The sequence below is a fragment of the Antechinus flavipes genome, chromosome 1 (assembly GCF_016432865.1).
Source record: "Antechinus flavipes isolate AdamAnt ecotype Samford, QLD, Australia chromosome 1, AdamAnt_v2, whole genome shotgun sequence".
Lineage (NCBI taxonomy): Eukaryota > Metazoa > Chordata > Mammalia > Dasyuromorphia > Dasyuridae > Antechinus > Antechinus flavipes.
This window is the reverse complement of record NC_067398.1, coordinates 643601695-643629528: the sequence shown is the minus strand read 5'-3', so window position 1 is coordinate 643629528 and position 27834 is coordinate 643601695. Positions and strand designations below refer to the sequence as shown.

Below are 27834 nucleotides of genomic sequence, written 5' to 3'. Positions count from 1 at the left end.
GAAAAAGAAGATCGAGTGATAATAAGGACACCTAAGCCGATGATCAGCTGATCCCAGTGGGCTTGAGCACTCTTGGGAGTGCTGTAAGAACTCAGGGGAAGCAGGATTGGTGCCTCCCAGTGAGGGACTGGCAGGCATTGCTTGATTTGAACCTTGGAGGATTTAGAAGATTTGGATTAGCTGGGAGGAGTGCAGGGCTACCAGATAATGGTATCAGAAAAGCTGTGATCACCTCCTAATTGCTCTTCTTGTCTCTGATGTCTTCCCAGCAACTGCCATATTATTGCAAAATGAGTTTCTCTTCCAGTGTCCCCCTTTTGCCTTTGGAACAAAATTATAAGCCCCTCATAATTTTCCCATCTGACCCCTAGCCTGCTTTTAGCCAAGTCCACATTATCCTCCTTTAGGTATTTTACAATCCAATCAAATTAGTCCAAGATCTGAACTTGAAGTTCAGTCTTCTGCTTCTCTTTATTTTTCAATTTGTTCAGTGTGATAGATGGATTAGAAGACTGGATTTGGATTTAAAGTCCATCATACACATATACATGAACCAATCACTTCAGTTCTCAATGTCTCCATTTTCTTATCTGTACTATGGAAAAAAATAGTATTTATATGTACTATAATATCATATATATTACACAGTATAATGTTATATGTGTTACATATAATATCCATAATATATATTATAATGCTTTATATATGTGTGTATACATACATATATATGTGTGTGTGTGTGTGTGTGTGTGTGTGTGTATGGAAAACACTTTGAGAAACTTAACTTGCTCTATTAATATAAGTTGTTATATTTTATTTTCCTGGGACTATTTCCTTCTTTGTCTTTGTGTCCTAATATTGAATGAGTGAATGAAATAAACAAATCAGGTTAACGATCATTTCTCTCTTTTCTTTTGTGAGGCATTTGGAGTTAAATGACTTATCCAGGGTCACCCAACTAAGAAGTTTTAAGTGCCTGAATTTGGATTTGAACTCAGGTCCTTCAGAATCCAGGGCTGGTTCTCTAGACAATGTTCCATCTAACTGCTCCCTCAATAATCATTTCTTAAGTACTTATATTTCAGGCGACAATTCCTACCCTCAGGGAGCTCATGGTCTCATGAAGGAGACAATATATAAATAACTAGGTTTTTATAAGACATAGAACAGGATAAATTGGAGGTAACAGCAAAGTGAAGGCTCTAGCAGTGAAGGAAGCAATGAGGAAGAAAAGGTGTGGGGGGCAAGTCTTATAGGAAGCCACAGAACCCAGGAGTCAGAGATGAGAGGGGAGAACATTCCAGACATAGTTGGGGACTGAGGGGTTCAGTAAAAAGGCTGCTCAAGAGCAGCAAGAAAGTCAGTGGTGCTGGAATCTAGACTACATGGAGGGAGTGAAAAGCTTGAGGAAACTGGAAAGGTGGGAAGGGGACGAGTTCTAAAAGCCTTTTTTTTGTTGTTGTTGTTCTAAACAAAGGATTTTACATTTGATTCTGGGGGAAATAGAGAGTCATTGATTTCTGTTGAATGGAAACAGGGCATAGGGAAGTGTGTCAAACTTGAACTTTAGGAATATCCTTTTCGTGGATGAATGGAGACTGGAATGAAATAAAGAGAGACTCAGGAAGGTATATAGACTGACCAGCAGGATATTGCAAAAGTCCAGGTGTGCAGTAGTCCGCAGCAGGCAGGCACTTGCACTTTAGAGGAGAAGGCATGATGTATTCCCTAACTTGCAAGAACTTACATTCCAGTGTAAGAATATTAGACATTTGGCCAATGAGGAGTATTTTAGGCAGGGAAGGCAAAGAGATGGTGATTAGACAATTGATTGACACATGCTTTCTAGGAAGAACAGGGTTGTTTTGACTACTGCCCTTTGGTTTATCTTCTGTTAAATGTCTTTTGAATTGATTTATCTGTATTGGAAAGTTAATATGGAAGAATAATATGAGATGAGACTGAGGAAGATTGATCAGAGTGTAATCGAGGCCCTATGAGACAGTAGGTTGAGTGCCAAGCCTGGACTTAAGACCTAGAAGTCTTGATTTCAAATCCAGTCACAGATGCTGATTAGCTGTGTGACACTGGTCAAGCGTCAACCCTGTTTGCTCAATTTTCTCATTTGTAAAGTGAGCTAGAGAATTAAATGGCAAACCACTATAATATCTTTGCCAAGAAAACCACAAAAGGGGGCAAGAAGAGTCAGATGTGACTATAAGTAACTAAACAAAAGATGAAGGGCCTTTGATCTTAGACTAAAGAGTTTAGTTTTTATCCTCAGATCAATGGGGAACCATTGAAGATCGCTGACACACTCAGAATTGGGCAACAAGATATTTAATAATTGAATCCTAAGTTATCAGAACTGGAAGGTACTTTGGAGAGTATTTAATCTGGCCCTTTTATTTTTACAAAAGAAAGAACTGAGGCCCAAAGAAGAGAAAATATTGTCCAGGGACACATACTTCTATCGGGAAGAATTGATGGGAACACATAATGAATCAAGAATTGGAAGATACCTCAAGGGGCAGATAATGTGACCAGTAGTGATCTGGTAAATGGGTAGGGGTAGGAGAATGTATTCAGGACACTCTTTTAAATTTAATCTCTAGGTTTATTAACATTTTCTCTATTGATTTCTTAAGTCTAGGTAGTCAATAAAACAACAAATCAAGTCCTGATTTGTAGTGTTTGCCAATTTCTGAGGTGTAAATGTTCACACTGAAAATTTAATGACCAGCTCTTTCAAGCTCTTATGAATCAGCTCTAGTAAACCACTCAATGTGACCCACATCTTACAAAAAAAATCTCTCTATAACATCCTCCATCAAATAATCATTCAGTATTCCTTTGAAGACTAAGGAGGGAGAACCATTATCTTTAAGACATCCCTTCCTATTTTTAGAGAGTTGTCATTGTGAAGAATTCCTGAACAAATCCCAAAATGTCCAGAGTAGAAAGGATAGAGAATTCCTGGGAATCCCTTAAGGAATTCCTGACATTTCTAGAATTAACTCAGGGTTTAATTGGAATTCTTCATAATGAGAGCTGTTGGGAAGTAGGATGGATGCCTTGGGATATAATGAGTTCCCTTTCTCCTACTAATCTTCAAAATTGGTTGATGTCTTGTCATTTTACAGTTGGGGTACCTAAGGCCTACAGAGAGGCAATGTAATTGCCTAAGATCACACAGTTGTTCAGTCAGTCAACAAATATTTATTAAATGCCTGCTATGAGTCAGACACTATTCATATTTTCTGATATAGCTTCTGGATGATTAGAAGACATCAGAACAGGCCCTGATCTTCTGAAAGCAACCCTTCCCATGGACTCTAGGAAGACACTTGTGAGAGTTTTCACAGATAAAATTTAGCAGCTCTGGCATCCTCCCACTGACCTCAGATAACTTCACTGAGTCCCCTCCTTCCTCCTTATTTCTTCCTGTAACCTCTCTCATCCTTTTTTCCTCCAAATTAAAAAAAAAATGGACTGAAGAGAAACTGTGACAGCTTATGTGTGCCCTGAATGTGTTTTGGGAGGGTGGGAGTCTGGGGGCAGCAGGGGGTAGAGCGAAGCGTCTAAGAGCTCTAAAAGGCATAAGAGGGGCTGCTAGCCCTTTATCAATGAGCTGTATTGTTGAAAATTCATGGGAAATGAGCAAATCTGTGGGGCAAAGACTGTCCAAGAGCCTTCAGAAGGGCTTCCTGCCAGTGGACCCAGTCATCCCCAACCACCCAAGGAGACTGGAACGTACACACATGTGTGTACATCCCCAGAAGTGAACAGCCCACGTACACCAAGCCCCTCATGATTCCAGCTGTTATGCTAAGCCCTGGGAATACATGACAGAAAAGGTCCAGAGCTCGCCCCTTAGGCACAGACACGGACGTCCCCAGATGCACACAGACAGATATACGTGCACAAGCAAACCAGCCCCACGCGATCCGCTCGGTGCGCAGTGAGGGTGTGGATGTACCCAGATCTGGGTCCTCAGAAACAGACACACCTAATTATGCATGCAAATGCAGGATGTGTATACTGGATGGGCCAAGAGAGAATATCCACCTACTCACAGTCTGGCTGGCCTATCAGGGAGAATGCCTTAATTCAGAGCCTAAGATACAATGACATTAATTAAAGAAAAAAAACCTCTACATTGGTTGAATTTATATGTGTTTCTCCCTGTGTGTACTCACACACTCACACACACACACACACACACACACACACACACACACACACACATCTTGCTTGATTGGGGGAGGGTTATAGATCTGTGATTTCATCCAAGATACTCCTAATCCAAAAATTCTTTCCCGGTGAGGTAGAGCTAGTCTACTACAATTTACAGTAGATGATTTCTTGCTACTCTGGTGTGTCCGGGGTCACACAGTTTATATATATTGAAGGCAGGATTTGAACCCTGGTTTTTTTGATTCTGAGATAAGTTCACTGTCCACTACACTAGGAGTAGGATGGATAGAGTGTTGGGGCCGGAGTCAGGAAGGCCCAAGCTCAGTTCCAGCTCCAGATGCTTAATAGTTGTGTGATCTCTGGGCCAGTCACTTCAGTTTCCCCTCTGTAATATGGGGATAATATTATTAGCAACAACCATGCGGGATTATTGTGAGGCTAAAAAGAGGTACTTTTGTAAAGTGTTTTGTAAACCTTAAAGCTCTTGGTAAGTGCTAGCTATTAATATTATTATACTCTGGTGCATCTGGAATTAAAATATGATTTAATTTTTATTTATTTTTAAATTTTTTTTATTAGAGCTTTTTATTTACAAGATATATGCATGGGTAATTTTACAGCATTGACAATTGCCAGACTTTTTGTTCCAATTTTTCCCCTTCTTCCCCCCCTCCCCCCGATGGCAGGTTGACCAATACATGTTAAATATGTTAAAGTATAATTAAATACAGTATAAGTATACATGTCCATACAGTTATTTTGCTGTACAAAAAGAATGATTTAATTTTTTAAAAATCTTCTTCCTTTCTCCCTCCCTCCTTTTCTTCCTTCCTTCCTTCCTTCCTTCCTTCCTCCTTCCTTCCTTCCTTCCTTCCTTCCTTCCTTCCTTCCTTCCTTCCTTCCTTCCTTCCTTCCTTCCTTCCTTCCTTCTTGCCTTCCTTCCTTCCTTTCTTCCTTCCTTCCCCCTCCCCTTTTTTTTTTTTTAAGATCCAATGAGATTATTTCCAGGCTTGAAAAGGCATACTTATGCTTAGGGTTACAAAGGGTGAGATCCCGGATCACAATATTTTCATCCTCTTTCTCCTGATTGACTTCTCTCTGTCTACTCATTGCCCTCAGGTTTTATTTGCCAGGGACACGTGCCCATCACCTCACAGCATTTTTGCTCTTGGGTTAGGGAGATATTTCATGACCTTCCTGCCGCAAGTTCCTAGTGTTTCTAGATGAGCATTTGGGTAGACCTTGCAGACACTGAAGGGGTGAAGTGAGGGAGATTCATGTCCCCACTAAACAGTGAGGATCTCACTATTAAACTCCATGGCATCTAATGACTTTGACTTTCTAACAACCTGTGTTTGGCCAAAGCTTTTCTCTTATAGTATCTTTTTGTCTGGGCTTCAGTCTGAGATTTGATTAGCAGGACAGACTTTGCTGTGGTGAGGGTGGAAACCAGGGTGATTTGATGACCACAGTGAAGGTGGTAATATTTGGAAGATGGACCTCAGGGAAGATATTAATGTGGATACTGATAGTAATGATGATGATAATGTTGGTGATGTAGGCAAAGATGGTGATTAGGGAGGTAGTGATGGAGAAAATGGTGATATTGCTCCATTCCCCTAGATTTGAGGTCATTTCATCATGGGGTCCGAGTCTTTTTCCTTCACCACACTGCCCTTGGCTAAGCTCTTTATCCTTTACCTACTTGCTGTATCCTGAGGTCCGGGACATGTCAGAGCCTGACAAATAATGCCTATTTGGAAAAGCTTAAATGGAGGGTGGAGAGAATGCCTTTATGACCTTCATATTTCAACAAAATTTGACCTCTGTTTTCAGTAGTATTCAATAAAATCTTAACAGCCAAGAACTGTGTGCCCACCTCATGCTTGGGTTGTGATGGGAGAAGGGAATCTGGAGCCTGGCCCAGCTCTGAGACCCACCACTAAGAACTGAAGCAAGCTCCATATATTCAGAGTTCATCAGTTCCCTGGTGAATGAGGTAATTCCCTATACATAGCACTGCCAGTTCTGAAATCCTCTCTGAGGCACGGGCTCTGAATCGCTTCTGCAGTAAAAAGGCAGCTAAGTGATGTGGTGCTGGATGTGGTGTTGGGAAGACTTGAATTCAAATCCTGCCCCAAATACTGGATGTGTCACTTAACCACTCACAGCCCCAGTTTCCTTATCTGTAAAATGGGAATAGTAATAGCACACATATCACAGTGTGTTTTGGAGGATCAAGTGAGATTATCTATAAAGCTATTTCCAAAAATTAAATTGCTACATAAGTGCTATTAAGTTTTTTTTTTTTTGTTTGTTTTTTTTTTAAGAGAGGATGGAGCCATGATGACTCAAACATGTTCTCTCACTCTGGTCCTTTCCTATAACCAGTAGGTATGGGATGTTGGAGTTTACTTTGGAGCTAGGTTAGGACCAGTCTGTGACTGGAATTAGGATTGTGTGTAACCATGTAAGACACAGCATGGTCTAACTGATAGATCAGTGACCCGAGAGTCAGGAACATCTCTACTCAGATCTCTCCTTGGATATTGATATGTGACCCTGGGTAAGTCAATTAACCTCTCTGAGCCTGAGTTTTGTCTTTTGTAAATAAAGGAGTGGGACTAGCCTCTGGGTTTCTTTGTGGCTCTAAATCTATGATCCTATGAATAGAGACAATAGGATTTATTGTGGGAAAGTGAAGAGGTTTTACTGACTTATTTCTGAAGCCCCTTTTGGTCAAAAGCCTAGGACCCTTCCAAGGATTGGCCTGAAACTTTGACCTTTTCAGTGAGGTTAGTCCCTCTATTGGTGCGGACGGCATCTGAGCCGTAACTTCTCGTCCCGTGAGATGCTTATCCGTATTCTGCCACGGATTCACTACAGAGCCACTGATGGGCTGGATGCCTTCCTGGATGCTTTGTCTGTCTTGCGGGCCCTACTGCAGACCCTGGGATGGCCGTGCACTGTCGCCCAAGCCCTGCCGTCTCCAATTATAACATTTCCTGTGCTTGGTGCACACAGGGCATTATTGATTGGTGCTGTGATTTCTAAAAGCAGTTTCACTAGTTATGGAAGGAAAAGTTTGTTGTAAACTTCAAGGTGCTGTAGAAAAGTGGCCTATTATAACCAATTTTCTGTGTTATTACTGATTGGCCTTTGTTGTTCAGTCGTTTCAGTCATGTCTAACTCTTTGGGACCGCATTTGGGATTTGATTGGCGAAGATGCTGGGATAGTTTGCCACTTCCCTTTCCAGGGTTCCAATCTTGCAGTTGAGGAAATAGAGGCAGAGGTTAAGTGACTTATCCAGACTCACACAGCTAGTAAGTGTCTGAGGCCATATTTGGACTCAGGAAGATGACTCCAGACCTGGGACTCTATCTGTTAGGCCGCTATTTGCCCTGCCTGATTGGCCCACATAAGGCTTAAAATATGGCCCCTCATCCCTGACTCTCATCACTGCCTTGAGCTTCATTATTCATCTCCTCTGGCTTGTGAGCTCCGTGGAATCCCATTTTTTAAGTCTCAATTTTGCCTTTTGTTTCTACCTGACCCCACCTCAAGGGCAGGAGAAAAGAGAAAAAATCAAGCAAACGCCCCCCTTCTCCCCCTCCCAGACTTCTGAACTGATTTACTTGTCCCCAGGCTTTTGTTCTGCGGCTGTTTCAGGACTTGCTGCCTGTAATTGCTTTGGGGCTTTGCCGGATGAATTTCTACTTTAAATCTTGCTGAGTTCCAGCAGTGAGTGATTGGGGAAGGACACTTTGGAGATGTCCACCTGCAGAGGCGGCAGGGAGAACACGGCCTCCTCCCCCTGCCCATTCCCCTATCGCCCTCGCCACCTTGCCGCCACTTCGCAGACCACAGGAGTCTTTCTCAGGGCTAAGGGCCAGCCTTTGTCTCCTCTGCCCCCGGTGCCTGGCTTGGTCTGCCACCGATTCCCTGCCTGAGCTCGAGCAGTCCCCGAGCCTCCATGAGCCTCAGCATTCCCACCATTCACTCAGCTCAACAAATAGCTACTGATGGACTGCTCTCTTATGGAGCCCTATGCCCAGTACCAGGGGACACAGAGACTGATAAGGATCGCAACTCATATTTATCTATTTTTAAAAAGTTTACCACTGCCTTCTTCCCAACACCCCTGGAAGGTAACTAAAGCGAGTATCGCGGTGTTTCCCCCATTTTACAGATGAAGAACCCGAGGTTCATAGAGGAAAAAGTGATATATCAAAAGTTACCCCCCCATCAGCATTGAAGTTGGAACTCGAAGCATAGATCTCATCACTGTAAATGGCTCCGTCTGGGAAGTCCTGCACTGAGAGAAGATTGCTATGGGCTGTGAGGGATGGGGGGTTTCAGCGACTGGATCCACAGAAAAACACAGAGGCCTGGAGATAGGAAAGGTGAGGGTATATAAATGGTGGCGTGTCTGTAGTCTAACCGAACTGAGAACAGACTGGAAAGCCTTGAATGCCTGTTTGGATGTTATCACTCCTGAGGGTTTATTTAGGTAATCAAGGCTGCAATGTTGTTTCAATCAGGTCCTTGTGAACATGTCAGAGTGATCAGGGAAGGTGGCAGAAGTAGTTGGTACCTATACTCAGGTTCATTTATCAGAGTAATCCTCCCAGGAGAGAATCAGTCAAGCTCAATTGATTCCTAATCTTTCCTCTCCAGGGATAGCGGTGGACAGGGGGTCACCGACTTCAACAATTGCAGAGTAATCACACAGCTAGGAGAATCCTCTCAGCTACCACTTTTCCAGGCTCATGTCAGAATCCTCTGACCCTTAACTTTGCAGTCCTGTGTTCAAAGAAGTGTGTTCCCCCAAGAGAATAATTCATGGCTTAGAAGGTGGTCTCAAGGACGGGGCTATGATCATCAAGAGCACACAGACCGTTAGTGTTCCATAGTATGAGTCCCAAACCTCAGTCAGTCTGCAGCAGACCCCAGTACAGAAATTTTCCCACATATATATATATATAAACAATATAGTTTAACACGATCATAGACATACAGGGAAAGCCGTGCAAAGCATTTGATAACTCCCCACCCCGTAGCTCAACTCCCCTGTTTGGCACTGAGGAGTCTTACCTGGCTCACTTCCACTCTACAGGTTACTCTACAGTCCTGCTGCAAACACACACCCACTTTTACATCAATACACATCCATTAAGCACTCACTATGTGGAAGTCCCTGAGCCTAGCCACTGTGTGACATAAAGACAAACCTGAAACCATCCCTGCTCTCAGAAAGCTTCCATTCTACTGGAAGTAACAAAGCACATATATAAATAAATGCAAAGTACATGCAAAGTTATGCAAAGAACTTGAAGAAGGAGAGAGCCCTGACAGCTGTAGGGATCAGGATAGGTTGGGTGTAGGAGTGCGCTTTGCAGGAAGTACTGATGAGGAGGGAGGGGATTCCAAATACGGGGGACCACTCTTGCCGAGACATGAAGGAGAAAGATGGGATGTCATGTACAGCTAAAAGGAGAGTGTATGAAAAGACACAGTGGGAAATAAAACTGGAGAAGAGACGGAAGCCAGATTGTAGTGGGCTTTTAAAGCCTCACTGAGTACCTTGTATTTTATGGTTGAGACAATAGAGAACCACGGGAGACTTTCGATTGGGAAGAGTACACGGTCAGCTCTGTCTTTTAGGAATGTTTAGAAGCTCTTTGGAGGATGGATCGGAGAGAGGGGAGCAGGGGCCCCAACCTCTTCTGTGTTATGATCCCTTTTGGCATTCTAGTTTAGTCTTAGTAACCCCTTTCTCAAAAGGAGTTTTTTATTATGTTTTTAAATAATTAAAGGAAATGCAGGGCTTCCATTAGAAATAGTGAAGAGAGCGATGTATTTTTTCCCTAACTTCATGGACTCCCTAAAATCTATCTGTGGATCTCTTTGCAGTCTGTAGACCCAAGATTAAAATCTCCTGGAGCAGAGACAGAGAAACTAGTAAGTAGGTTTTGCAATAATCCAGATGAGAGTTAATTGTAGTCTATATTAGTATAAGAGGCTTTATGAGTATAAAGAGGGAAATTGATGTGAGAGCTGCAAGTACAGATTTCATAGGCTTTGACAAGGACATGAGGAGGGAGGAAAGAGGAGGCAAGAAGGATCTCCATGTTGTGAACCAGGGTAGTGCCCTCAACAGAAATGGGGAAATATAAAGGAAGAGCAGGTTTTGGAGGAGCCTTTTTGAACATGTTCAGGTAGAGATATCCGAGAGAAGAAGGTAGCTGTCAGAGCAGAGAAGTCAAAATAGAATAAGAACCAAGACAAGCTCATTGTATTTCACAATTAAGAGATTAACCTTGAAAAGAGCAGTTTCAGTCAAGTGTTAGGGTCAGAAGCCCGATTGTACAAGTAATAAAGTACTATAGAAATGGGAGCTATTATTTTTACTTTGGCTCAATTGAAGTAATAATAATAATGATAACTCCCAATTTTATGATGTCTTAAGGTTCATAGATTCATAGATTCTTATAACTGTAAAGAACTTCGAATGCAGGAGAGAAAAAAGATGAGAAAATGGAGGAAACAAGTGTGGAAGATCTTTTCTCGGGTTTGACTGTCACAGCCCGAAGGGGGAATGACAAGGCATGTCATCTCGACATTGATGTAAGGGGATGAAAGGGTCAAGTGAGGGCTTTGTTGGCGGGGAGACCCAGAGGGTTCAGCGCTATCTGTTCCTGTTTGCTGAAGGCATTCTCTGGGTGGAAGAGAAACCTGACCCTTCAGTAGCTTGCTTGGCCTTGGGTGCTGCCTTCCCCCTCCAGAGCTTGGTTATCCATCCTCTGTCTCCTCTGGTGCCAGTTCTTCCCCACAGCAAAGCTGGTTAACCAGTTCACTGGCACCTGCAGGAATTTGGTGCTTTCCCTGACTCCGAGCCCAGAACTCTACCAACTGAGGCATCTAGCTGCCTCCTCAGAGCCGGGGCACGGGCCTATGTCTCCAGACTCCAGAGTTGTTAGACAGGAGATACAATATTAGAGCTGGATTAGACCTTAAGGACCACCAAGCCCAAACACTTCATTTTACAAAGGAAATGGAGTACAGGAGAGAGCAGGTAATTTATTCAGGATCACACAAATAGGACACAGCTGAACCCAGAGTCTTAAGCAAAGGAGGGGTTATTTTCTCTCTTTGGCAGAAACCGAGACCCAGAGAAGACAAGAGACAAGTTTAAGTAAGTTTTTAAGGGAGCTCAAGACTAGAACTCAGGGCTCCACTCCCATCAGCCAAGGTGAAAAGATCTGGACCTAAATGAATAGGTCATTATACTTCAATATCTCATCACGGAGCTAAACCTAAATGATGAATTTCCCAGCAGGTACATCCTGGCTATAGGACTCATAGGAACATGGATTTTTCACGTCTGGGGGTATGTGTAAGTGGGAAAGGGGAGGGAAGGGACAGGAATAGAGGATGAGGATCAGTGACTGATCTTGGCAGAGGTAATGAAGGAGGGAAAAGGTTCCCTGTGTGCCCTGGTAGTGGAGGTTTAGCTTCTAAATCCCTACCCCCTGCCACCTGGCTTCCAACCCACCTTTTTAGCTTCCCTGGATATTACTCCTTCCTCAATCTGGGACCTTGCCAAACTGCCCTTGCTCTTCCTAATGCTACTCCATGTCCCTCCTACTTGCCTCTGCTTGCTTCCCGCCTTGGCTGCACCCCTCCATCGCCTCTGCCTCACACAGTGCCTTTCTTCCTCTCAGATGAAGGTCAGGTACCATCTTCTTCATTAAGCCTTTCCTGATCCCCAACACCCAGCCTGATTTCAAGTGCCCTTACTTTCAAACTACCTTGTATTGAATTACTTTGGGTGTTATTTATTACCTTTATGCTGCATTTATTTTTATGTACTTATTGTCTCTCTCATTAGAACATAAACTCCTTGTGAATAGTAATTATTTTATTCCTTGTACTTGTATCCCCAGGGTTTAGGATAGGGACTAGCACATCATAATTGTTGAGTGATTGATTGATTGGAGTGGTGCTTAAATAATACAGCAAGAGGATAATAAGTCACACTGAAATTCTAGCTAAGTCCAGGTTACATCTCCACTTCTTGGTAACAATAACATGTTTTTTTTTTTAGGTGAAATATAATAAGGGAAAAAAGATTTGAACTAAAAATCAGGAGACTTCTGATTGGATATAGAACCTTGGCTCTACTGGAAATTTCCTGTGATAGCCTTAGCAAGTTCCTTTTTCCTATCTCAGCCTCAGTCTCCCCATCTGTAGAATTAAAGGATTGTTTTAGATAAATTCTAAGGTTCTATCCAATTCTGCCATTTACTATTATAGCATTCTAGACCTGATAGCCTAGCTATTAAGAAAGGTCTTTTTCAATTTTATAATTCATTGAGCTGGGTCAGATTAGTGGGTTTCAGGACTCTGTCCTGTCTGATCTGGATAGAGTTGTTTAGTTGTTTATTCAGTATATCCTTCTATTCTTGACACTTTTTGTGGTTTTCTTGGCAAAGGTACTGCAGTGGCTTTCAATTATTCTTTCTCTAGCTCATTTTACAGATGAAGAAACTGAGGCAAGCAGAGCTAAGTGACTTGGCCAGGGTCACACAGGTAATATATATCTGAGGCCGGATTTGAACTCAGGAAGATAGTCTGCCTGACTCCAGGCTGGGTTCTTTCCATTGCTAGCTGCACCAGAGTCAGGAAGATCCGAGTTCAAATTCATCCTCAGGCATGCACTAGCAGTGTGATGTAGAGGGTCAGTCAGTGTGGAGGAAATTCTGGATGAGGTATAAGACCCTTCAGCCCAGAGGGAACCTGCTGACAATGTCTGGTTCGACTCCCCATCTCCCACAAGGGCTCTCTGCCTTCCTGAGAAGTCAGGGGGTGGTGACAATCTGTGTTGTGATTTAGAGTGATAGCAGGTGGAAGAGTGATACCAGGTGGCAAACTACCAATAGCAAGTTGTTTATGTGTCCCACATGCTCAGTGTTGTTTTTATTATAAAAAGGGGAAAGCCCTTGAAATAAACGGACTCCATTTTTTCACCATTCTTGGGAGTCCCGCCTCATCACTTCTCCACTAGGAAGGTATATTTTAATCACCCCAGCTTGGGGGCTCTAGAAAGTAATTCACAACAGTGTGATCCTGGGCAAGTCATTTATCTTCTGTTTGCCTGATGTACTGGAGAAGGAAATGGCACATTACTCCAGAACCTTTACCAAAAAATCCCCATTCAGGGTCACAAATAGTCCTAGATGACTGAATGACTAAACCACACAATTGAGCTCTAAAGCTATCTGTGTGACCTTGAAAAGTCACAAAATCTCTGAATGTGTTTTGAACGAATGGTGAACTTTGCTTTCCCATCTCTAAAATGATAAGAATAACCCACACCTGACTTATCTCAAAGGGTGGTTGGGAGAAAAGTACTTTTTCTTAACCTAAAATGACTAGAGAAATGTCAGCTATAATGATGTTGTTATGATGGTCATCATGATGTTATCCTGAGGCTTCCACTAACTCTTGATATTTTGCATTCTTTGTTCCAAGACTCCTTCCAGCCTTCAACAGTCTGTGTTCTAAAGTGCCATCCAGCACTGATTTCACAAGTCCTGTGTTCTAAACCTCAGCAGACAGGATAGCCTGTGTTTAATGCACTTCTAGTTCTGACAATTCATATTCTTGGTTAAAAATTCTCTTATAGTTTTGACATTCTGTTCTAAGATCCTTTCCCAATCCTAACATTTTATGTCACTACCTAAAATCATTATAAGATCTAGATCTAGAAAATAGATCCCCTTCCAGATCTGACCTCTTTTCCATTTGCTTAAGTCTCTTCCAGCACTCCTATATTGGAAGACTCGTTCCAGTTGACTTTCCGTTTTCTTTATTTCAGGGATTTCTCATAGCTCTATCATTTACAATGTTTTAAATACCATTTAGCTCCAATATTTTGTGTTCTATGTTCTAGTCAGCAAGTTCTGAGTTTTTGATTGCAAAATTGCCTCCAGCTTAGACATTTTGTTCTAAGTTCCTTCCATTATTGACATTCCATGTTTCATAGTCTATATGTTAAGCCTCTTCTATGCTTTGTGGTCTGTGTTTTAAGACTTTTCCAACATTGATAGTCTGTGTCCTGTTCAAAAATCATTCTGTTCCATGATCCATGATTCAATTGGTCCTTTCATTTATTCCTCCAAGCTGCAAATCAGTAAATGTTTGTGGAAGATCCCAAACTGTCAAAGATATTAGCTCAAACAAGCCCCTGAAGCCCGCTCTGATCCCCTTTCTCCCTTCCCAATAGCAGAGTCCCCGGACCACCTTTGCAGACCTGAGCGATGAGAAGATCTTTAATGGGGGTGACAGTTTGTGGCAGAATCAGGATCAGACCCTGCTCCCAGAGATTACTGATGAGGACCTGGATACCCTCAGGCATCAGGAGGAAACCATTCAGCAGAAAGAGGTGAGCCGGATGCATTCCTCTTCTGAGTAAGTGCAGGGGCAATGTCCCCATCCCTGGGACCACAAGTCATTGTCCCAAGACACCTGGGTTCTAGTCCTGTCTCTGTCACTGGCTTATTGAATAGCTTGAGTACCTCAATTTTTCTCATAATTGCAAATAAGCCCTGAATATTTTGCTCACCAAAATATCATGAAATCCTGCTGAATTTAAGCTATCTTTTGAGCATAAAGTCTTTTGTGGGCACATATAATAATGCAGTAGGATGGGGCTCTGCCTGTATTGTTTTTGGGGAGAGGAAAGGGACACCATAAGTCAAAGAGACCATTAGCCAGCATTCACATAGATTGAGCATTAGGCAGCAGAATCCACTCTATGTTAGTTAAATTTGGATTTTTAAAAAACCTGAGCTGAAACAAAGATGTGAGAAGTGAAATCTGATGCAAATGTCAACGGGTTTTGTTCTGGGAACAGAGGCGGATGACATTATGGCCTGGCAACAGGAGAGGAGGAGCATTTTTGTCTTCTCCATAGCACCAAAGTGGATCACTGCGCTTATAGGTGACTAAGAAATGTTGGACACTAGACTCTTGTAAAGGTTTCATAAGCAGGGTAGCCGCCACCTCTTTCTCCTTCAAGTTGTTATTATTATGTTTCTTTTACATGTGAGCTTGGAGTCAGGAAGACCCAAGTTCTAATGTGACCCGAGACACTAACTGTGTGATCTTGGGCCAGTCAGTATCTAAAAAGTCTGAATATTATAGAACACAGACCGTGTGTGTGTGTGTGTGTGTGTGTGTGTGTGTGTGTGTGTGTGTAAGCATACAGATGGTGGCCCCTCCAGGCCTTATTGGGCACAGGCTTTATTTGAGAGTTTACTTCTGCCATAGAAAGATCTTCACAACAAATTATAATCCTTCCTCTTAGTACCTGCTCTTAATACCTCATAGATAGCAGTAAGGCTTCAGACACTCCATCTCTTATGTCCTCTTTGCTCTCTCATTACATATCCTTCACATGTATAATATGTATGCACATGTAGTTGTAGATATAGCTATATTTTTGTATATGAAGAGACAGAGAGACACAGAGTCAGAGACAGACAGAGAAAGAAGAGAAAAAAGAGACAGAGAGAAAGAGAGACAGATGGGGAGAGAGAGAGAGAGAGAGAGAGAGAGAGAGAGAGAATGAATATGACAGCAAAGAGTTAGTGTATACTAAAGTAGTTATATATACATAGTTATATGTTCACCTATGTCCTACTGGTAAAGAGAACAAGAGAGAATGAAGAATTATCTCACTATTGGTGTATAATAGCACATTATAGTTTGCATAGTGCTTTCTTCTCAATGTCTCTGGGAGGTAATACATGTTCATGTTAATATCCTATTTTTACAAATGAAAGAACTGAGTCCCAAGGCAGTTCTTTGTCCAAGGTCACACAGCAGGTAACTGACAAAGTAACAAATTTAAACGTAGGATTATGAGTTTATTGGCATTGGTACTATTTTCCCCAGTGCTAGGGAAGAAAAAGGCAGTTTGGGGAGCAAACAGCCAAAAGTTTAAAAAATTATAACTGAGAAGATTTGGGTTTTTAAACCATGGCTAAAAATCTAGGAATGATAAACTCTTGGCAAGCTATGGAGTATTCCTAACAAGGATTTAGCAAAGTATTTTCTCCATCTCTAACAAATCTAATAAAATTAAGAGCTTTAAACAAAAAAAAGTAGATAAGAAAAAAAGTGTGTGTGTGTGTGTGTGTGCTTATACACACTCCAACCATAGAGAATAGTTATACAGCATATAGCTGAGCTATGTTAAAAAATTTATAGGAGTTAAAATTTTAAAAAGGAACTAGTCAGAAAATCAATAGTCAAAGATCTCTTTATGCATATGTATGAAGTATAGGTAACAAAGAAAGTAAATAAAGTGGAGATCTTAATTTAAGTAGGAAAATTTGATCTCACACATAATCACTGAAATGGTTTGATGGATACTTGACAGAGTAATGATTTTGGGAATGGAGTAACTTTGCACGCTAAGGAGATGGTCCTATGAGGAAATCCAGGAAACTTCAGATTAATAGATCACACAAAGATGGGAGGAATCATAAATACATAATGACAGCCAGTGGCCAAAAAGATCTTAACAAGCAAAAACATTGATGAGTTGTATGAGATAAGGTGAAATTCAGTAAGCATGAATGGCAAGTTTTACACTTGGATTAAAAAAAAATCAACCTCACAGATACACAATGTGGGTAAAGTTGTGAGTAGACAGAAGGTTCAGAATTGCTTGTCTGAAAAAGACTTGGGATTTTAGTGGATGAAATTTCATTCAATTCAATTTAATAACTGTTAATTAAGGGCCTATTATATGCTGGGCATATTATATGTCAGGAATATCGAGAGTAGCCACTTGAGCTAATGTGGTCTTGGGCTGCATTGAAAAGCATGGCTTCCATGGCTAAGATGACAGACCATTAGAACTGTGCTCACATCACATCTGAGTTCTTTGTATCATACTTCAGGACCATCGATTAGCTAAAGAATGTCTGAGTAGGATGGAAAAGGCCCTAAGAATGTGTCCTATGAGGAGCAATTGAAAGAAATGAGTCTTTCTGACCTTGAGAAGATAAAACTTATGCTAGATATGATGGCTCTAATATGAAAAAAGGGTCTTGTTTTCTTTGATTCTGGAAGACAGATACAAAGTGGTGGTTGGATGTTTCTAAGATTTTTAGGCTTGATTTTAGGAGAAAAATTTTGCTGTTGCTTGAGCTAATTTTGACCTGAAATTTCAATCCACTAAAAGCCCAAGATTTTTTTTCAGACAAGAAAATCTGAGTCTTTTGTCTAATCACAAGTTTTCCCCATACTGGAGCTCTCAGTTCGATTTTTTTTAATCCAAGTGTAAGACTTTACATTTATTCTTATTGATTTTCACCATATTCAATACAATCTCATCAATGTTTTTACTTGTCAAGAAAACAAAGGTTTTCCACCTGTCAGCATCATACCATCCACATGTGGAACCATAGCAAACACAGAAATTTCGAACGCTACAGATAAGTTCACTTATCTTGGAAATTCACTTTCCCGAGACGTCCACAGTGACAATGAGATTGACACACACTGCCAGAGCTGGCTCAGTATTTGGGCGGCTCCATAGGAATCTGTGGGAGAGAAGAGGTCGTAGACGTTCCGCCACACGGAAGGTCTCAGCCGTTGTGCCGACCTCGTTGTTGTATGTCTGTGAAACCTGGGCGGCTTCTGTCTGAATCGTCTCAGGAAGCTTCTGAAGGTGAGGGGGCAGAACGAGGTCCTGGACACTGGGCTCCTTTCTCGAGCTAACTGCCGAGTGTTCGGAGCCTGCTGCAGAGGGAGCTCCCGCGGGCTGGGGTGTAGCCCCAGTGCCAAGTGTACACTTACACAAACACGAGGACACACATGAGCAAGCCCTGCCGTGGGGGCCACAAGGAGGGGTGAAGGACATCCACGGTCTCTCCGAGGACCTTCAGTACGGATGGGGAGACATAGCACGCGTTGGCACGAGACCACTTGTCAGGTGCGCTCGCCTCCAAGAAGGGGGCAAAGCAGAGTGGCGGGAGCACAGGAGGATGGAGCATGGGCAGCCTCGGGGCACCTTTTCTCCATGTTCACATGCGTTGTTTGTGCCTGAGGCAGGACCTCCGGAGCGCGGTGGGTCTGACCGGCCACAGACAGACAGGCTGTGCCTGACCCCAGCATTGTGGCGGCATTGAGGAGGAGGGTCAAACAGCCGTACACCAGACACTGGGCTGAGTGCTGGACAGATAGGCTCTTAGTTGATCCCCATAAGAACCTTGAGAGAGAGAGAAGCTATTATGATGGACAGTTAAGGAAACTTAGAGAGCGGTAAAGTCACTTGCCGGAGTCACACAGCCAGGAAGTGTCTGAAGCTGGATTTGAACTCAGGTCTTCCTGACTCCAGGCCTGGTACTCTATCTGTCCTGCTTCTCTTTAGAAAACTCACGAGATGATATTTTTTAATGATAGCTTTCTATTTTTCAAAATACATACAAAGGTAGTTTTCAATAGTTACCCTTGCAGAACTTTGCATTCCAAATTTTTCTCCTTTCCTTCCCCCACCTCCTCCCCTCGACAGCAGGTAATCCAATATATGTTAAACATGTGCAGTTCTTTTATACATATCGCCACAATTATCTTGTTGCACAAAAATCAGATCAAAAAGGAAAAAAATTGAGTAAGAATACAAGCAAACAACAACAAAAAAGGTGAAAACGCACATTCAGCCCCCATAGTCCTCTCTCTGGATACATCTGATTCTCTCCTTCTTAAGTCTATTGGAACTGGCCTGAATCACTGTTGAAGAGAACCATGTCCATCAGAATTGATCATCATAAAGTCTTCTTGTTGCTGTGTATAATGATCTCCTGGTTCTGCTCACTTCACTCAGCATCAGTTCATGTAAGTCTCTCCAGGCCTCTTGAAATCATCCTGCTGATCATCTCTTATGTAACAATAATATTCCATTACATTCATATACCGCAATTTATTCAGCAATTCTCCAGCTGATGGGCATCCATTCATTTTCCAGTTTCTTGCCACTACAAAAAGGGCTGCCGCAAATATTTTTGCACATGTGGGTCCTTTCCCCTTTTTTTATTGATCTCTTTGAGATCCAGACCCAGTAGAGACACTGTTGGATCAAAGGGGAAGATGATATTTTTTCAGTTTGAATTGGTTGCTGTTATTCCTTCCAGTTCTTAAATTTTGTTGTTCTCAGAACATTTGGATGAAGATCTGTGGAGGAAGAAACAGATGTGATATTGTCTCTGGAGAACACAAATGACCACATGGACAAAAAGAGGAAGTAGATAGAGAGTTTGGGAAACATCTCAAGTCTGACACAGAGGCGTAATATCCTAGTTATGGGGAGCTTCACTTATTTGGACATCTGCTAGAGTTCTTTCTGCCAAAAACAGAGTAGCGCGTACTTTCTTGCTTTGGATTCATGATAATTTCATCCTTCAAGAGATAGAGAATCCAACAAGAGAAACTGCTCCTCTGAACCTAAATTTTAGCTTATCCTCACAAGGCTACAATGAATTTAGAGTCTTAAGGATGTAGCTGAATGTTCTCTCTAAAGGTACAGATCACAACCCATCCTTGCCTGATCATCCTAAGATGCTCTTGTCCATATCCATAAGAAGAAAATAAGCATTTATTAAATCCCCCATATTTTACAGTTGACAGAGTTAAGTCAAACAGATGTTGACTTGCCTAAAGCTAGTAAATATCTGAGGCAGCATTTGAACCCAGGCCTTTCTGACTACAGGACCAGTGTTTTATCCATGATGTCACCTAGCTGCCCAAGGAAGACTTATTTCAATGTGTTGTAATCTTTCTTTTAACATAGTGAAGATACCAGTGGGATACACAAGCTTTCTAGTTCTTTCGATCATTATATCTTTCATATATTCTCTTGGTTACTTTTTGTTTAATTAGTCTTTAATAAGGTCTCAGGGTCCTCCTCCCCCATGACTAAAATAATTTCCCACCTTCAAATATCTCATAAATTTATCCCTCAATGCCTTCACTATTTTAGCCCCTTTAGTACAAGTTGTTTCTACTGTATATTTGTTTAAGTTAAGTTTTCTCATTTTTCTTCTCTGAACTATTTTCACATTCCCTATAAGCACATCCGGGTCTATAATGTTGCAGTCCAAGTATAGTAGCCCCATTGTCCTTTATGTTAAAAAGTTTATTTTAAAAATAATTTCAGATTTTTTTTTTTCCATTTTGCTTCCATTTGTTGTCTCCCTTCCATTTTCAACCATGAATGACCTCAGGCTTATGTTGTTTAGTTGGGACTTTTGCCATACTTTCTTTAAAACGGTTTTTCCTTCTACAATTCTTTCTGTTTTCAAGGTGATACTATTCATAATCTTCCATTGTCCTCCACTAAATCTTACAAATTTGTTTCTAAATGAGTTTATATTCTAAACCGGTCTTTTCCTGGCTGCTGTATCCTTTTACTTGGCAAGTAAGTCAAAATGTTTCCTAACTAAGGTTGTTTTTAGGTACTTTGTATTTCAGTTGATATATACCAGTTAAACTTTGGTATAAAACTATTGTAGTCTTTGTTTAAGCCATTTCTTCCATTCATTCCCATTTTTTTTTTGTCATAAGTACCTTGTTTAAATAGGTCATTATATGACCACAGTGTTAGTGTTTGACAAACTCAAAGACCCCAGCTTCTGAGTAAAAATTCACTTTTGACAAAAACTGCTTGAAAAACTAGAAAACAGTAGGACACAATGAGACATACACCAACACCTCATACCAAAATAAGATCAAAATGGGTGCATAATCTAGACATAAAGGGTAACACCATAATCAAATTGGAAAAGCAAAGAATAGTCTACCTGTCAGATGTGTGGGGAGGGAAGGAATTCATGACCAAGCAAGAGATAGAGAGCATTACAAAATACAAAAGAGATAATTTTGGTTACATAAAATTAAAAGACTTTTGTACAAACAAAACCAATGCAATATAATTAGAAAGCAGAAAACTGGGAAATGATGTTTACAGCAAATGCCTTTGATATGATTCTCAAATCATATAGAGAACTGAGTCAAATTTATAAGAATACAAGCCATTCTCCAGTTGATAAGTGACCAAAGTATATAAATAGGTCATGATGGAGTTGCTTTAGTTGAATGCAATGTATTTTTTCTCATTTTTATTCTTAATGCTAGAGATGTTCTTGTTTTGTTCTTTGTGATTTGACTGTACTCTGACACTTAATTCAGGAGTGATTCCCACTTCAGCGATGAATTGTTTCCTAGCTGTTAAAGTTTCATCACTTTTTTTTCATGATAAGTACTCAATTCTTTTCAGTTCTTCTCTCAAGAAAACATTAGTGAAATATGAGCAGCCTTCAAGTTTATCCTCTAAAATTTTTAATTCGTTTCATCATTTCTAATACATTTCCCAATACCTTTACCTATTCTTTCCTTTGAATTGAAATCATTGCACATCAAAGTATAAGTTTTCTTAATGTGAAGGATATTATTGAGTTCATCACAGATATTCTCCATCTCTTTATCTTTTGCAACAGATGTTGTTGCCTAATACAATAATTTTCATTTGGTAAATACCTGCCAGGAGATGTTGCAATACAGGAGTACCAAAGAAACCAGGAGTGATGGTTTTGTTTATTTGGTTGGTTTTTTTGCTTTTAAGTTGCACAATAATACCAATTCCTTTAATCACCAATGAGCCATTCAATATTACATGTAGTTTCAGCTTCCTTCTTTCCTTTGATTTTGTTTATATTAAAATTGATATAATTCAGTTCCTCTGGGAGCATATCCTTTCTTTTATCACTTAATAAGGATGTCACTAGAGTTTATAGGAAATCTAAAGAGTGTATGATTCTTGGAGCCCCTGAACCTCTTTTCAGTACTCTGCCACTCTCAGACACAAAAGTAAAAATTAGTCTAATCAGGCATAAAAATTTTTTGTTTAAATTTTTCTTTGTCTTATGAGTGTGATAGCCAAAGAATTCATTAGCAAATGGCCAGCCTACTGGTGATAAATCTTTCCAGAATGGCAAAATTTGTCAGAGCTTTTGTTTTGCTGGCATATGTTTCAAAAATTCAGGGATCCCTCCAGACATGATGAGGCTTCAAAGCAAGACTTTGTGGAGGATCCTCATCTTCAAAGATGGAAAGGTTCCTCATATAGAAGGAATTTGAACCTTGAGGGGAGGAGGGGAAGTGACCATTATCTGTTAGGATTTGTTAGGTCTTAGAAGAGAGGACAACTGAATATTTTATCATAAGCATCCGAGATTTGGGAAAGGCTTATTTTAAAGGATGCAAAGAAAGGATGAATATGATCCTTAGCCTGCATTTCTATAGAAGAAGAGATACTTTCAAGAGTGAAATTCAAAGGCATGAAGAGAAACAATTTTCATGAGAAAGAAAAAGGAGAATTGTCCAACGAGCCCAAAGTGTATGCATAGGGAATGCTTGACTAACTTTTATTTTTAAAATATTTGTACAAAGTATAGAAACAAAAATAGATAAAGGAAGATGAATACAAAAGCATACATTTTTCTGTAAGAATGCCAGTAAGAGCCAAAACTGGTGAGGAAATTGAAAGACAGCAAAAATGGGGGTTTTAAAACAACATATGGGAGAATAGGAGGTGCAGTGGATAGTATGTTCAGGCCTGGAATCAGTAAATCCTAAGTTCAAATCCTACTCCAGATACTTACTAGTTGTGTGACCCTGGGCAGGTCACTTAATCTCTGTTTACCTTGGTTTCCTCATCTATGAAATGGGAGTAATAATAATAATAGCTTCTATTCCCAGGAATTGTTGTGAGGATTAAGTAAAATTATAATTGTAAAATGCTTAGCACCTTGCCTGACACATAAAAAGCAATATAAATCTTAGCTATTATTGTTGCTGCTGTTCTTATTAAAAGAATGTTACAAGCACTGTCTGGGGTGACTGAGGTGATGACAGATAACACAAGGAGAGAGATGGCAATTACAGGTATCTTGGTAGCTTAAGTTCATTTTGTGTCTGTTTTCACTAAGATCTTTAGATTAGAAATACCTGCAAGGATCAAAAATGTCTACAATTTCTTCAGTGTGGAAATCCTCTCTCTAGTGAGGCAGCAGAGTCTGACCCATCCTGTCTGCCCAACCTCTGTGACTCTTGTCAGAGTCTTCACATAATTTTTCCACCAGGATCCATCCAGTATGATGGGGCCCTCTTTCACTCTCCCCTGCCACAGTGAGGAAACCAGTAGTGCACTCTGGCCACCTGCCACACTAATAGCCCATCTTCTCCTCAATAGCATATTTCCTAGATGACATTATTTGCTTCTTCTTTTTTAAAATTCCACATTATTTTCATATGTTTGTGCCTGCTTATGTCCCACATATTTGTTGTTGCTGTATAGCAATATTCACTTGGGAATAATGGAAGAAGATAGATCCTTAAACGACAAGATTAGTAAGATGAGAGGAAGAGAATACTTAGTAGACCTCCTGTGAGATGAAGTCACTGTCTACAGTACAGTTTTCAACCAATGAAAGGAGGAGATGGGAAGTGTGTGATACTCATATGAGCTTGCCCCGAAGCATCAGCACCTTTTGTTAAAATTCAGTATGGGTTAGGAGTTGGGGCCATCCAAATGGTAATAGGGGAGTAAAAGTATTAGAAAGAGCAGTCTACTCAGGACTTAGAGCCTGGATTTTTAATTTCTTTGTTTGTTTGTTTTTCTGAGGCAATTGGGGTTAAGTGACTTGCCCAAGGTCACATAGCTAGGAAGTGTTAAGTGTCTAAGGTCACATTTGAACACAGGTCCTTCTGACTTCAGGGCTGGTGCTCTATCCATTGTGCCACCTAGCTGTCCCATGGATTTTTAATTTTAAATAAGATGTAATTTAGTTTCATTCAAGAAACATTTATTAAGTAACTTATACTCTTATGGCATAGGGGTAAGAAACAGATGCATATGTATCTATCTCTTATCTATTAACCATCTATTCTTTATTTCTATAATTTATCTGTCTGTCTGTCTATATATCTATTTAGGCCTGGAGTCAGGAAGACCTCAGTTCAAATTCAACCTGTGACCTTCGGAAAATCATTTAATTTCTATTGGTCTCAGTTTCCTTAACTTTAAAATAAGAATAATATCTGAAATGTTATAAAAGTGAAATGAGATAATATTTGCAAAATGCTTAATATGGTTCCTAGAACATAGTAGTTGCTATATAAATGTTTATTCCTTTACCCTTTTTCTTCCTTTCCTCTTTCCTTCCCTCCTTCTTTCCTCCCTCTCTGTCTCTCTCTCTGTCTCTCTCTCTCTCTCTCTCTCTCTCTCTCTCTCTCTCTCTTTCTGATAGTACCTATAGTTACCTAATAGATTTGAGAAAGCTTCAAGTCCTATAGGCTTGGGGAGAGTAGTTAAAGCAGTTTGAATACAGATTTGGGGGTACTTTGAATTTTTTTCAGTCCAATAAATGTTAAGTCCCTCTTCCACTTCCATCTTCTTTAGGGTCGGAGATACAGAACAGCTCTGAGTAGGAGTTAGGAGAGACAGAACGTATACCTACATTAGTAAATATATCATTTGGAAGATGCAGAGAAGACTTAACAACTGGAGGAGTCAGGAAAGTCCCCTAATAGAAATTGGCATTTGTTCTGAGTCTTGAAGGTAACTGGGAATCATTACACCTCAGAGGTGAGGAAGAGCAGGGTTTCAGGCAGAGAAAGGCAGCCTGTGCAAAGATGCAGAAGAAGGAGATTGAATGCCCTATATAGGAAATAACAAGGAGAATAGTTTGATTAGAATGTAGAGCACATGAAAGAAAATATTGTGGAAATCAGTCTAAAAGATAATTAGGGACAGATCATGAAAAACTGAGGCCATCTGTGTTATCCTAGGGATAATAGGGAGCCACTGGATGCCTAAGTTAGAAGTTTATATTTATTTGATAGGCAGTGGAGAGCCACTGAATAATTTTGAGGAGAAAAACAACCATATGAGCTTATCAGGTATTTTTTCTTGGCATTCCTGAAAGAGAACCTGTCTGGGACATGAAAGGGTTTTTCCTGATCCTGCCACTCAAAAGTAGTCTCTTCTGACTCATTCCCTTAGCATTTTGCCTGGATCTTTCCTTTGCTTTATCTCACTAACCTTCATATTAAAGTTATTTATGTATATGTTCTCCCCTTTCTCCTACTTTCAATTAGGTTGAAAGCTCTGTGAAGATAGGATCTGTGTTATATTTTTCCACATATACTTAGGCACTTAATAAAATAATTTTTTCTATATTTATGAAATAGGAATTCTATTTCCTGTCTCCTAGGGAGAACTTTTGGAGAAAACAAGGTCTATGTTCTGAGGTTCTATGAGGCCAGGTGATTTAGAAGAGAAAATGTTGAATTAGAAAGGTTCAAAACTCACCTGTGGCACTGACTAGCCCTGTAACCACGGCCAGGTCACTTACCCTCACCAAAGCCTAATTTCCCCATATGTTAAATAGTGATCATGAAACCTATTATACCTGCCCCACAAAATCATTTTAAAGTTCAAATGAAATCACATATGTGCTTTGCTTTACCAGCTGTAGGGTATTATAGAAATACTTGCCATTATTTTTACATCTTATAAGGTCCAGAGAAAATATTATTTCAAGATGGGGAAGGTGAAATCATTTCTACTTAACATCCCAGAGAGATAATTAGTTTCCTTAATCTTTTTTTTAAATTTTATTTATTTTATTCTGAACTTAAGAAATAAAACAAACATAACATAGTAGAATAGAAAAAAAAAAAAAGATTGTTGAACATGAAACTGCAGATCTATTATGTACAACTTGCTATTCCTTTTAAATAGGGCCATACTAATTTTTCTTAGGCACTTCATGCTCAGTGATTTTTTTACCTCTGCCTTAAGTGATTCCTTTTACATCTAGAAATAAGTTAAAAATTTCTCGGCCTTCACTCAAGATCCTCTGCGGGTACTACCTGTAATTATTTGCATACCACCTTTACCTTACCTCACCTGCCCTCCACCCATGCCTCCCTATCCAATTCATACTGTTCCTTTTGCCTGGAAAGACTTTCCTACCCCCTTCTCTGGTGAATTCCTGCCAATCCTTTGAAACCCAACTCAAATACCACTTCTCTCAGGAAGCCTTCCTTGAGTCTCCTTGTCATAACATTACTGGGTATTGTCTCTGACTGACCCCACACTTGGAGAATTCTCTCTTCTGAACTTTGTCTCCAGCTTCCTTCATGTGTCAACTAAAATCTCACCTTCTAAAAGAAGCTCTCATTAATAACGGTATTTTTCCTTTGTTGATTATTTCCAATTTATCTTTTTATATTTTGTTTATAGTTATTTGTATGTCATCTTCACCATTAGACTGTGAGCTCCTTCAGAACAGGAACTATCTTTTTTTTTTTTTTTTTTTTGATATCCTCAATGCTTAATATAATGAGGGGCAGTATGTCTAATAGCAGTTATAAATAATAGTAAAGTAGGTGCCTAATAAGTGCTTTTTGTTTGACTGATTGATATCAGCCCAATTCTTCAATGTAATGTTTCATTTGTACCTTTGTGAAAACACTTATATGTAATATTCTATGTACCTTATCTCTCAGCTAGATTAAATTCTATGAATGTTCCTCAAGACCCACCTGGATGGGGATTAGGGAGAAGGAGAGGGCAAGATAAAAATACATTTAGGATTAAGTCCTTACCTTCATTGATTAACAGCTTACACTTGTATATCACATTCTTTTCATACATCATTTCTTAATTCAGAATAAAGCTTTGAGGTTGGAATTGGAGCTATTGACGGCCTCATTTTCCAAATAAGGAAGCTGAGGCTCAGAGTAGTTAAGCAGTTGGCCCAAAATCTCACTGGCAATAAGTATCAACTCTCTAGTCGTATCTGAGTCCTCATAATGTCTTTCTGACTCAATTTCTTTTTTTTTATGTGCATGTTAAGACTCAGTGGTCACTGAAGTCCTTCTAGTTCTCAATCTAAAATCCTCTGATACTTTGATGATGATAAAAATATTGCATGAGAGCATTAGAGAGTTATAAAAATGAGTGTTATAGGAGGACAAGAGTAGAAGATAATTGCTACTGGGGATTAGAGAAGGCTTCCTGGGGGAGGTGACATTTGATTTAAACTTTAAAAGATAGATAGAAATTTAGTAGGCAAAGTCAGGATGATGGGATTTTCCACGCATAGGACACTGTGGGAGGAAAGACTTGGAGGCAAGAGGCTAGGCACAGTGAGGGGAGGAGAGGAAGCTGAGACAGCTTTCTTAGTGTTCCCTTGGTGCCTGTGTACTTTTAGCTGGGAATTAAATGACAGCTTTTCTCTGCAAGGAAAACTGGACCTTTTAGCCTCAGGCCTCTCTACTCCCTGTGGACCCCCACTGAACACATTCCTAATAGCTCTTTTATGTCCTCAGTATCTTAAGAGGCTTTGGCTGTAAAATTAAACGATCATCGATCGGTCTGTCGGGACGGTCAGCCGGTGACGGCTGCTCTTGCTCTGAACCAGGCCTAGACAAGTACCCAGGAGCTGGAGGTACAGGGAATTTTCATAAACATCCTGGTCTCCACCAGTGGTCGG

General features: G+C 40.4%; 1 protein-coding gene across 1 annotated transcript in view; it reads left to right on the top strand.

The window, feature by feature from the left end:
* Positions 1 to 27834, top strand: part of TSNARE1 (t-SNARE domain containing 1) — a 262831-nt gene that overhangs the window by 174648 nt on the left and 60349 nt on the right. The window contains exon 8 of the mRNA XM_051971168.1: positions 14487 to 14645. Coding sequence (XP_051827128.1) covers positions 14487 to 14645 — 159 coding nt within the window. The remainder of the gene's footprint in view (positions 1 to 14486; positions 14646 to 27834) is intronic.